General features: G+C 39.1%; 1 protein-coding gene across 6 annotated transcripts in view; it reads right to left on the reverse strand.

Annotated features, from left to right (window-relative positions):
• The window catches only part of LOC139961847 (gamma-adducin-like), a 62,801-nt gene that overhangs the window by 15,881 nt on the left and 34,192 nt on the right, over positions 1 to 12,728 (reverse strand). For all 6 annotated transcript variants that reach the window (XM_071961424.1, XM_071961420.1, XM_071961419.1 and 3 more), the window contains 2 exons: positions 11,939 to 11,973; positions 1,320 to 1,369 (listed from right to left, as the gene is read on the reverse strand). In XM_071961424.1, coding sequence (XP_071817525.1) covers positions 1,320 to 1,369; positions 11,939 to 11,973 — 85 coding nt within the window. The remainder of the gene's footprint in view (positions 1 to 1,319; positions 1,370 to 11,938; positions 11,974 to 12,728) is intronic.

Genomic DNA, 12,728 nt, shown 5'->3' on the forward strand with positions numbered 1-12,728 from the left:
AAAAGTGAGACTTGTGCGGTGACACTCCTACAAATCTGTACAAATGACATCCCATAATGAACAGATATGATACGAACTGGGTCAAACTGTACCATCAAAACAAATGTCTTGTTATAGTTGTGTAAATACAGTCGTCCATTAATTACATAAATGTGTCAACATTTATTTACAAAAGTTTGTTTATACAAGCTTTGATCCTTTCTCTCTTACAACAACATTCACTGATTGACTGAATTACTGTATGCGTACCTATAAACAAGTTTTATTTCAATGTGTATGAATAATTTATGTTTGATATAGCTTTTAGCCTTTTAGAAATGTATTTGGCAGGGTGCACAGGGCCAGAAGGTTGCAGTTTTATCTGTTCTTGGGCTTTTGTGGGGAATTTCCACAATTTTAATAAGTGTATAATCACGACAAAAGCTACTGCGATCACAGCTAACTAGTAGAAACAACAAACCTTTATGAGGTTTGGAAATGTCCGTTGCAACACCTCATTAATGATTCTGGTCAGATATCATTTGTAAGATAAAACGACTCACTGCTTATTATTATTTGTCGTTGTGTTGCATCTTAATCGTTGCTAATTATATTCCCATCCAAGGTTGAAGTGTAATCTATAAAGGATTATTTAGCTTCCACCATGACTACACGGAGCATCGCTTTTAAATGTCTCAAAATAAACGCCCTCTAGCGATAATTATACGAACAATGTCAAATCCTTTTACAGAGTCTGATTACACGAATGTATAGTTTTTAAAGTTTGTGTTCGATGGGTTTGTGACCAAACTCACAGTTTATGCCCAAAATGTTTAGTATAAATGAATATACTTCCGTGCATTGTTCACTTTATTTTTTTCAAAATAGATTTCTTCAAACAGTCATTTCTGGCTGTAAAATCTTGTACTTGAAAAAAACTAGGTAACTTAGAAACTACATGAGGGCAACCAAGTTTTCCGCATAGCTAGACTGAAGAACTTGATACTTGGGTCTGTACAGAAAATGGTGAAGAGAGTTTTCAATTCCTCTGTACATTTACAGCTAAGTCAACATTCACATTTTTCACATTTCACATTTTGACAATTTTTTCATCATTTGATAATTGACACTTCACTAGTCTAGCTGATGGAGAACATCGTTCCCAGATTTTATTATTGATTTATAGGATCTTAAAATTGATCAGGATCAACTCAGAGAGCACTTTTGATAATTACAATGGGCAGAATGATGTCACATGAGAACACACTGAAGTTGACTCATCAAAACTCTCCGTCAAAAGGCACTGTGTTAATAAACAAATGAAAGATTGTTTAACTTACCAAGAGATGGTCTCCAATGGATACATTCTTGAGGGCTTGACATATGGTACCTTAATATGATAGAAATGAAATTAAAAGCATAAATTACTTGAGAGAAAAATAAAATAGTTTGTTGTCTACTCTGATAAAATTGGCTAGAAATATTATTATTTCCTCATTTAATGATACCTGCTCTGTAGTTAAATAAAGTTTATGAAATGTGTAAAAGTAAGTTGGCCTGACGTTTCGATCCTAGCAGGATCTTCTTCAGAGGGTGAATGGCCTTCCTTCTTCATTCAGCCTCAGAAGAAGATCCTGCCGATCGAAACGTCAGGCCAACTGACTTTTACACATTCTCTTTACACAGGCTCTTTAGTGGATAAGCAGTTTGCTAACTGTTTTGTTTTATTTTGATTTAAAGTTTATTAAACAAAGGACACAGTCACACACTATCATTCACCAGAAACTATAAACTTTAGAAGAGGCATAGACTTAGCAACCGTCATACAAAATATATATATGTAATGGAAGATATTATTTTCTCCCAAAAAGTACAGAATTCCTATTTTCTCACTATTTGGACTTTTCCAGTGTCTCAATGTTACTTAATATGCAAGACAAAAAGACTTGAAAAAATAATGTTAAAAATAAAATTACATAACCAGAACCATTAGAAACAGCTATCTTGTGAATTGACAAATTTTGCATCTTTAGGAGCAAACCACCATCTTATCATAACATTTTTGCAAATTTGGGGATACTTAGTGAATACATCTGGCTACATAGCAGGCGCGTATCCAGGATTTTCTTACCCGGGGGGCTCGAATTACTATCTAAGCGGAGCCCCACCATCAGTTGGCGCGGAGCGTACAAGAAAATTTTTGGTCTTGACACCCCCCCAGATCACCGGAAACGGCACATTTCGGGCTTGAAAATGACCAACTAGATGTTCACTTTTGCCTGACAACCAAGTATTTCCCAATCGTTTTTTTTTCCATACAAATATTAATTATACAAAATATTACAACTTTGTTGAAGGAAATGAAACAAATACCAGATGTTTCCGAAACCGAACACTACACACATAGACAGTTCGGAGGTTGTTCACCATGGAACGCCATTTTCATGCTCACTGATATGATGTGATATCTGCTGTTTGCTTTACAAATTCGAATAATTGAAATGAGACTGAAATAAATAATTGTTATCAGTTTATTGTGCAATGCCCAGTATTGTGTTCATTAAGAAAGACGCACAGTTTCAAGTTCATTATACACACTGAAGGCTTCGATTCTCTATCCATTCTGCCTTCAGTTTGACAGAAAGTTAGCGAACTGCAAACGCCTTGGTTTTGTGTTCACGAATGCGTTAGCGGCTGCCTCCAGGTTGATGTTACGGTGGCGATGGATAACCATCAGTGCAAGGCCCTTCAGTCTATCTTCTCCCATAGTTGTTCTGAAAGATAAGGACATTGGTATTTTTATTCCGTGTATTAAGAAGTGTGATCTTCACAAACCAATCTTCATTTGCCATACAGTGTCCATAAACATTTTATGTCATTGCAATTCAACGAAACTGACCAACCTGTTGAATGTTTTTAGTCGTTGAAGAGAGCTGAACGAACGCTCACACTTGCAACTCGTTATCGGTAGTGTTGCAGCTATGTGAAGCACTGTCGTAACGTTCGGAAATGTCATCTTCAGCTTTGAGCTTGTCTTAAGAGCTTGGTGGATGGTTGTAGGCACTTCTGCAATCCGCTGCTGTTTCCAGTAGACATATTCGGTACAATAAAATGTATGTTAATACCACGTCGAAACAAGAATATTGCATTACGATGTAAATCATATAATGCATCGATTGTCAGACAGGTTAATATTATTCATGTCTCCGAAAGCTTTAATATGGGAAACGATGACTCACAATCCACATGTCCATTTCATGTTGCAGGGTTCTTGGGGATGAGAGGTCGTCATGAAAGTAATTGAGGTCAGCTGGCGTCAGTGAGTGGTTGCCCTCAATACAGATCGATGGCACAAGAAAGAAAGCTTCCAATGCTCTTTTTTGTAATGGGGCATACCAGCAAAAGAAAAGAAATGAGCATTGGTGGCATGGTAAAAAGCATGAAGATTATACATAGTGTGGGTTATTGCATATGTGAAAAACACCACTATTGCACACTTAATACGAACCTCTCGTTTATTTCTGTCAGGAGGTGATCCAGAAAGGGAATAGTGGCAGTAGTCTTGAAATACTCAGTCGGGCTGTCGCATCTGGGGTTGTCGCACTGCGTTTGGCGCCCGATCACTCTCGGCCTCGACTTTTGAACGTCCACCTTCTTGGGCAAGTTCAATCGCGTCCGAATATCACATGTCGTGGTATGTGTCGACATCGTTACAGACCTTCACCAATGGATCAAGAAAAGCATAAGTTAGGACGTAGCTTGCATTATTATACCTGGGCACTAATTTGACATCATTATATTTCAGTCCAGATATATCATTCAGATCTCAATGACATACAAATCTATAATCCTTTGTAACAAGTAGTTGAAGAATGAATGTCGCATTAACATCAACGGTATCTTCCTTTCGTACAGATCATGTGTAGGCTTCTTTGAGTACAACTTTAATTATTGTGGAGATTCACCTGTTGGATTGTGGTTTTGACCAGGTTGATTTGCATCATTGCGGAGGTTATGTCCAGGGAGCATGCTTGTAACCCCACACTGAGCTGTTTCAAGTACCCCACGACGCTCGTTGTCAGATGAGAGTAACAATGTAGGAGAAGTTTGTCACTCCATGCAGAAACGCCTGTGCATCCCCTCTTGCTTCCCTGTTGAATGTCGTGTCCGACGTTATGGCTGAGAGTGTCATGATCACCATAAATCATCCACGACATATTTACGCACACGTCACATGGCAACATTTTGTAAGGAGACAACTTCACTTAAGTGGGGAGATTACTGCCACAAAATATACTTACATAGGGAAATAGGTCCAAGTGTGTCTCAAATGCCTTGTGACGCTCAACCCATCTTGTGCGGCACATCAGCTTGAGTTTCCTCTTTGATGTTTCACTCGGCGTATCCACCACCAGAGGGTCATCGATGACTTCTTCCAACTTCTTCTGGTTCCCGGGGGAGTTGTAGAAATATTTAGCAATCTATAGTGAATTAAAATAAAAGTATTTAAGGACGATCGTATGACGATTAAAACGTTTTTATCATGCAGAACTGTTGTATAGAGCAGTCAAACGTTTCGAATTACATGTCAAAAGCCCATAGCCATTCTACGGCTAAGTTAAACCTGCAAATACCTTATCAGCAGTTGTCATCATATTCTGGATGAGTAGTACCTTGGTTGATGAAACTATCACCCGGTTCAGTTGGTGGGAAGTACACCATAAGTACGCACATTTGGGGTACTTGCGTTTAATGCGGGGACCGCAACCTCCGTACTGGCCTCTCATATTGCCTGCAAATATAGGGGGAAATGGAGCTTCAACATTAATGAGGCAACTGTGCGCATGGAACCGCGAGTGACGCAGAACATCAGTGATCGTAAAATGGAGCTTATGGTGTATGTTGTTGGTTATTGTGATATTGTGGATTATGGGCTGATGTTATGCTTGGAGCCACGTTCAATATCTTTAATCGTATTTCATACATCTTTCTCTGTCTCTATTTTGTTTGTAACACCCGTAATGTTACGTATGTAGAAACAAACTACGTACCTGCATCATCAGCGCAAATTCCCCTAGCATCGTGCATGCTTAAGTTGCACCTGCCCATCTCAGTGTCGATGGCTACCATGAGCTCTGCTCCGGTCATCTGGCCTGTCACGTTGATATAAGCAATGAAGTCTTCCCTGATGTCAACTGTGGTGAAATGGAGGATAAACTGATACTAGTTATGGGAATGGACACTACTCTACTCTGCATCAAAATAGCCTTAACTTTTATTTTATTTTTAGATACCCATACTAACCTACATGTTATACTTACGGTTGGAGTCTACGATGTGGAGAACGATGGACAGTTGCTCTTTTCGCGACATATCTGCCACTTCATCGATGATTATAGAGAAAAATTTGGCCCCTTGCACCTCCTGCAGAATTCCCAACCTCACTTGGTCGCCGCAAATAGAGATGAGCTCATTCGGTATTACACAAGATATCATGCTTGCATTCTTAGCGTGCTTGTCTAAATGTTCTTGAAGAACATCATCTCCACCTTCAAAAACATGATGCAGAGAAATATGTTGTTTTACGCAAAGTTGAAGACAATTATGGATTATTTAATGACGGGAACAAATATCGGAAGTGAGTCATCTTATATCGACTTTGAATTTTATGTCTGAAGTGAAAAAGTTTGACTGGTGGCGTGGTCCAAAAGCTTGAGTTTGGAACAAGATACATCAGCATTCACTTACTCGAGCACGCATCTGGAGAATCTCGTAGAAGTTCCCCATATTGTTTCCTTGATTAAAGCGGTCTGTCCGGCTATCCCGATGGCCTCTGATCGCTAGGCCTTGTCTCCAAAGCAGCACTTTCCTATCCCTTGCACTGGTCTCTACTGCCTGCCTGTTCTGAGACATCTCCGGTCTGGTGTTCAATCATGGAGCGGAAGGAAAGCCACGACTCTTGGCACATACAATGCAATTCATACCCTACAAAAAATGGAAAATGATATCATGAGTAACCATATGCAATTGGTAGTTTTGCAGGGAAATTCAAAGTGCAGATATTTATTTAGTTTTCAGAATGATATTCGTTTTGTGCTAAAATAAAGGAGACCAGATATTTGCGTATCTGTTTAGCCTATAACTTTCCAATTACATCTCCTGTATTGGAATGCATGGACAGACTTGGTAGCAAATGGATTAAGGCTTGCGATTCCTATCAGTCTGGCACCACGTTTGTTGGGTTATGAGTGCTTTATCTCGATTGCCTTACTCTATCTATGTGAAAATTGGGACTTGCGCTGTATGGTTGCACCTCTTGGGATGTGCATTGATCGGGTTTGTGGGTCTTGCAAGCTGTACCTATGACCAGGGGTAATGTATACGCATTCGATAGGATGTGAATTTGCGCTATATAATTATAAACATTATTTTTATGAGAGTGAGTGACTCCATCCCTTTCAGTAAGTACATGAAGTCAGTTACCTGCCCCTCTCTTGCTGCTGTCTCTTTGTATACCAAAGAAATGCGCGGTGAATTTTTCCGTCACTTTCTTCCAGTCCCTGAATGGTCTGGTAACCATAAGCCTGGACGACGATGCGTTACTGCCAGGCCGCGGAAAGAACACACAATATCTGCAGAAAGCTGCATCCTCTTTGGCACTGTATGCAAGACCCGGGTAGTTCTCCAACCATTCCCATTTGAACCTTCTGTTGCAGGTTCCACTCTGGTGTAGGGGAAATACATAGGTGGCGCTGGGTGTGGAGATGTTCTTCATTGCTTGGAATTTTGTGTTGTTACCCTTTCCCTTCCAGTTGAAGTTGACGTAATTTGGAAACAAGTTTTCTTTCGAGACAAAATGAGGTGAAATCTTTATAAAGTCCAAGTCCCTGCACACGCAATCGATACATGCATATTAGAAAATGAAATATGTCAAAATACGAAAGGATGGGGTAGGTTATGGGATATTAAAACTGTATATACTCATTATTCATAGTAGGCTATAAATGGCTTCTGCTTATTACAAAGTCACAATGTAATATAGCATTGCATTTTTAGAAATTATGATATTATTATTATCATTATTATTTTAACGACTTCCCCAATAATTAAAAATAATATGGAAGGGTAATAACACAGAAAACGATTGTATGTTATTGGCACATGATATGCACATTAAGATGTTGAACGCGCGCGGAGCGCGCGGCAAAATTTTGGTTATACATTTCGGGTGAGTCGTTACAGCCACCCAAATCAAATTGGAGAGAGTACAATTTTTATGTAGGAAAAGGGCACATTATTAACCTGAGGAAAAGTGGGGGGCCTGTGCCCCCTGTGCCCCCCCCGGTTCCACCACCCTTGTTTCAGAATAAGTTTACAGTTTATTGTACCCTTACCAAATACTGAACGAACGCCACTGCATCTCGTCTCAGAAGGCATGCCTGTTCAGCAGGCGACTGGTTGCCGGTATACTTGTTTATACCCAACTTAGGACACTGAGCAACCATGCATGGAAGAAACAAGAGCCGTCTCCGGGAACGTCATGCATGATTTTCATGCCAAGAGTGGCTGCATTCTCTTGCAGACGATCTCTCTCACTCTTGGTGCGTTGCTTCTTGTAGGGCAAAAAGTTGAGAATGCTATAGTTATCACCCCCCTTTTTACGATTCTTCCTTGCGGGCACCTGAAAGAATTGTGAGATGATATTGTTTGAATAATGAGTTATTGCTCAATACGGAGAAAAAATGATTGGCCTCCTTTTCAATATCGAAAAAATGCATACAAAAACACAGCGTTGGGAATGAAAAATGTTGTTCTATCGAATTTGGAATAAATACGGCATCCGATTCAATCGAAGCGAACATGATAGGATGAATGTAGGTTCGAAAGCTGAAAGGAAGAAGGGCCGAAACAGGAGGCAGGCAGGTAACGTTGTACTTCGTCGTGCATAGTCCATTCTTTCTCACGTTCACCAATGCCAGTTTGGAAGAGAGGAGGTTTCGGCAGCAGTAATCTGATATATATATTTCATCACCACACCGTACCGGCTTTCAGCATTGATGTCATCGTAACAATAGCGCACCTGGTATAACAAACTGTCATAACGACTAACATCGCAATGCGTTCTCGCAATGTCACTGCGGTCGATGTGTTTCAAAATATTAACCAAGTTTAGGGAAGTTCAGATGATGCAGTATTGCCACTTGCATAATGCTGTAGCTGATCATTTTGTTGTATGCTGGTGCCAATTAACTTTGTAGCATTTTTAGCACAACTGTAGTCCATCGAAATGGACAAAATATAGCCTATTACGAAAGAAATATATTACCGTAGCTGTACAAGTCAATGGGATATTGCAATATGATACATACCGATTTTGGGGAAGCTCCTAACAATTGTATGGCCGCTTTGAAAGATTTTCACCTATTAGAATTTCAACAAGAGTTCAATGAAATAATATTTTTTCTTTTGAAGGAGGGAGGGTTAAGGAGTTAAACGTGCCCCCCCCCCTTAAATTGACCCTAAATGGCGGGAAAACCGGGAAATGCATGCTAACTATATTCCCTTAGAATAGAACCTATTACGTACAAGTCGGGAGGAGCGGATTATTTACGCCCACAAGTTTTATAACTCTGCGGTTTGCCTATATAGGCTGTCCTTCAAAGATTACGACATGTTACTATGACTACCACACATAAACAAACACGGGCCGCACTTCATGAATGAACCTAGAAGTATATTACTACGCCAGTGACATTTCCACAGATATGTTTATGTATATCACTGAAATGAATATTTGGCTATGTAAATGACATGACTTGAAATATATTTGTTTTATCAATTCAAATAATATTGTCTTCGCGAAAAACACACATTTCTCTCATTTAATAGTTGACAAAATTTTACAAGAATGACTTGCTCAGTACGATCTACATTTTATTTGTGTATAAATATATGAGTAACCAACTACCTAACTTACACACGGCCTTTGGTGCAAATTGTACCGTACAGGCCAGTGTTTCCACTTCCAAGGGATTTGCCCGACATTCGGGAAATTGGAACTAATTCGGAACAAGTTTCAAAAAATTACGAAATACTGAGATCAATGAAATTTTCATTAGGACCCTGCCCTAGACACATATCGTTTTTTGCGGGCAATTGGTTAGCTAAGTCTTAGTTTGTAATTGTTTAGCATAAGCTATGTGTGGCAATGGGCTTTAAATAGCCTAACGTTAGTCTAAGTAGGCTAGCCTTTAATGAAAACTGACGGCCAATGGGTTATTTATAGTAACTGTATAGCAATGCGAGCTAGGCGCTTATAACTGGTACGAATATGGGCCTACGTCCTTATGCTAGGGCTACAGTGTGGGCCTATTCGATTGCATATGCAAATTCCCACGGAAGCAACCTCAGGAATAATGTGTGTATAATGTATCAATGTTGCCATAATGTTGCTTTCACAGTTGCTTTGATAGCTGCATATATCAAATAAAATTGAGTAGGCCTAATACACCAGTGGAGTAAATAACTTACTGATCTCTTCTTGGATGCCATTGTGTTATAGTTACTAACAGGTGATTCAACCGATGTTCAACGCCTCACGTGTTTTCAAAGTTTCCTGCAGTTTGCTCAAAATTACCGTAATATTTCGCGCCCAATGAAATGTAGGCAGTGTGACCACTCCTTGGGACTTTTCCCCAAGATCTTGGAAATTGGTGGTATGTCTTTTCGTGGTATGTCTAGGATTTTCATCCCTAGATATCGCTAGATATTGCTAGATATTCATACAGTACAGTGTCTTTGGGATTATTGGGGCCAGATCTTGGGAAATTGCAAAATCGGGAGTGGTTATACAGCTGCATGTAGGTCAGTGCACGACCTCAAGCCGTCACTAATACACAACCCGATCACTTGTTATCGATGAAGTGGTGTATTGCCGGATTTTGTCAAGGTCTTGGTATACTACGGGTGAAACTCATTCATTAAGTTTCGTAACTCATCGGGAAGCGATTAGAAGGGTGGGGCGTAGCGTTGGGGTGTAGGATTGCCGGCGCGCATTTTCATGCAGATGGGAACAATCTCAATTAGTGTTGGGTGCGTCCGCCCCCCCCCCCCCCCATGATACGACCTTGGTTCCACTACATGATATTCACAGGAGATGTGCTCAATTTATGTGCGTCATGTTCCCTGACGACTCGGCCGAGTTCGAGATCAGCCACAGTTGGTTTCATAGCACAATTGTTTAAAGTGTCCATACCCACACACATGTTATGATAGACCATATATACTATATATATATATATATATGTATATATATATATATATATATATATATATATATATAAATACTATATATTTATGTGTATATATATATATATACTATACATATAGGTATATGTTGAGACTCAGAGTTTCACGCGTTGAGGCGATCACCAGACAACTAATATACATATTACATATTACTAATATATATATATATATATATATATATATATATATATATATATATATATATATATATATATATATATATATATATGTATATTAGTTGTCTGGTGATCGCCTCAACGCGTGAAACTCTGAGTCTCAACATATACCTATATGTATAGTATATATATATATATACTATATTGAGAGAGTAAAATGGAAACGTCAAAAATGGAGTTGTCGTTTTAAGTAGTAGAGTGAGGCGCACCTCCTCACCAAAATCCTCGATCCGTCACTGGCTACCCTGTGTATATAATTGGGATCATCGCTGTTATTACGTCACTGTTTCTCTTTCTCTTCCCGGTGTCTTTGCATTTTTCTTCTACTCCCTCCTTTTTCTCTCTTTCTTCTTTTCTTTTTTCCTTCCTTCCTCCCTTCCCCTCCTTTTCCTCTCTTTTCTCTCCCTCTTTTTCCCTTTTTTCTTCTTTTTTTTCTCTCCTCTTTTTCTTAACCGGGGGCGCGCCCCAACGCCCCCCCCCTGGATACGCGCCTGCATAGTCATCAAGTCAATTGAGCTGGAAATGCTTTTGCTTTCCTTAAAAGTACATCAATCATTTAGCCACAGAGGAAAATAACATTCCGACAAAAGCATTACATTTTGATGAGCTTCTATAACTACGGCGAACACTGAGTGCTAATTGAAACATTCGAAATGTATCAAGTTTCAGGGATAAACCAAGGAAACGATTATGAGAGCCTCAGAAGAGATCATAATAGCCTCCTAATGTAATGTTTTAAGAACATCTACCACACTGATATCACAGACTGAGACAGCCAGCTGTGATACACTTCCGAGGGTAGAGAAACCGTCAGCCAGTCAAAGAAATGTAACAAGTTTCAGGGATAAACCAAGGAGGAGGAATGAGAGCCTTAGAAGAGATCATAATAGCCTCATAAGTAAATCTTTTCAAGAACGTCTACCACACTGACATCACAGACTGAGACGGTCACACACTTCCGAGGGTAGAGAAACCTTCAGACAGTCAAATAGGTAAACATTCAACCACACTTTGAGATAATAAGTACAAGATTCTCAGATGCAGATTTGACTCTGACAGTGTCCAATGATTTTCTCTTCATGTAAGTGTTACATTGCTTGTCACTGGTGTATCCCTTTAAAGTCACATTATGCATTCAATCTCAACGGTCCAAACAGTTTTACTTCAGTACGGTTGAAGATTAATAATCACTTTTCCCTCAATTTTTTTTCAGCCATTCGCAGAGATCAAGTTCCAAATCAAAGGTGGAACCAAACGGAAGGGGGGAACAAACCAAATTAAAATATTTCAAACCAAATCAAAGATCTTTGTAATTGTTTTGGTCGAGATGAAAACAGTAATCGGACGCATGCTTTCATCTCGACCGAAACAATAACAGAGAATGAGACAATTTCAGTGATTCACTCCACTGGTCTTACACTTCATTATTTTTCCATTTCATTGGTTAAACCCTCCAAAAAGATAATTGTTCCTACCTGCCTCAGGTTCCGGGATTCCAATTGTTACAGCTCTAAGGTAGAAATAGAAAGACATTACGTGTACTTGTGCAGAATTTCTCAAAAGTTTCAAGTTTTCTTAATTAATATTAGACAAAGAAGTTAATTCAGAATGATGATATCCCTTGGTGTCATACTTTAAATATTCTTTAACTTTTGATACTTCTTATCCCAGTGTTTTGACATAAATATGTACAAAGGAAGAGAATATACTAACACAAGTTACAAATTAAATGGAGAGCATTAGGCAATATGTGATAAGGAAGAAACGACAAAGCTTCTTTCCAAACCAAACTCATTGAAAAGTGATCATGACTGGCAAAAGCTTGTAGGTGTAATCTGAGGAGCTGACCTAGCAGTCTGTTGTGTTAGACTGAGTAGTCCAGCCACTTTAACTGACGAGCCTTCGATGTTTAATGGGTGAGATCCCAAAGGTTCAAAGTGTTGTTTGACAGTCTACAACATATCAAAATTAATTTTGTGCTTTTTAAGCAGGAGTTCTTTCTATTGGCAAAGAGTGCCATCTTACATTTCCATGGTGCATGTTAACAATTCTCAAGGAGAATTAAATAGTGAGAGATTGTGAGAGGGCATTCTTCATACAAAAATTGTCATTCTCACAGAAACATAACTATTTGCTGTTTAATGGTTGTTGTGTATAAAGTGATACATTTTCCAAAATGTCTGTTCTGTTACAGAACACTAGCATTTTTTCGTTAGTTTTGTGGCATATTGCAATATTTAGCGTAAGTGGTAGTCACCCTCAAAA

The sequence above is a fragment of the Apostichopus japonicus genome, chromosome 20, assembly GCF_037975245.1.
Source record: "Apostichopus japonicus isolate 1M-3 chromosome 20, ASM3797524v1, whole genome shotgun sequence".
In the NCBI taxonomy this organism is placed as follows: Eukaryota; Metazoa; Echinodermata; class Holothuroidea; order Aspidochirotida; family Stichopodidae; genus Apostichopus; species Apostichopus japonicus.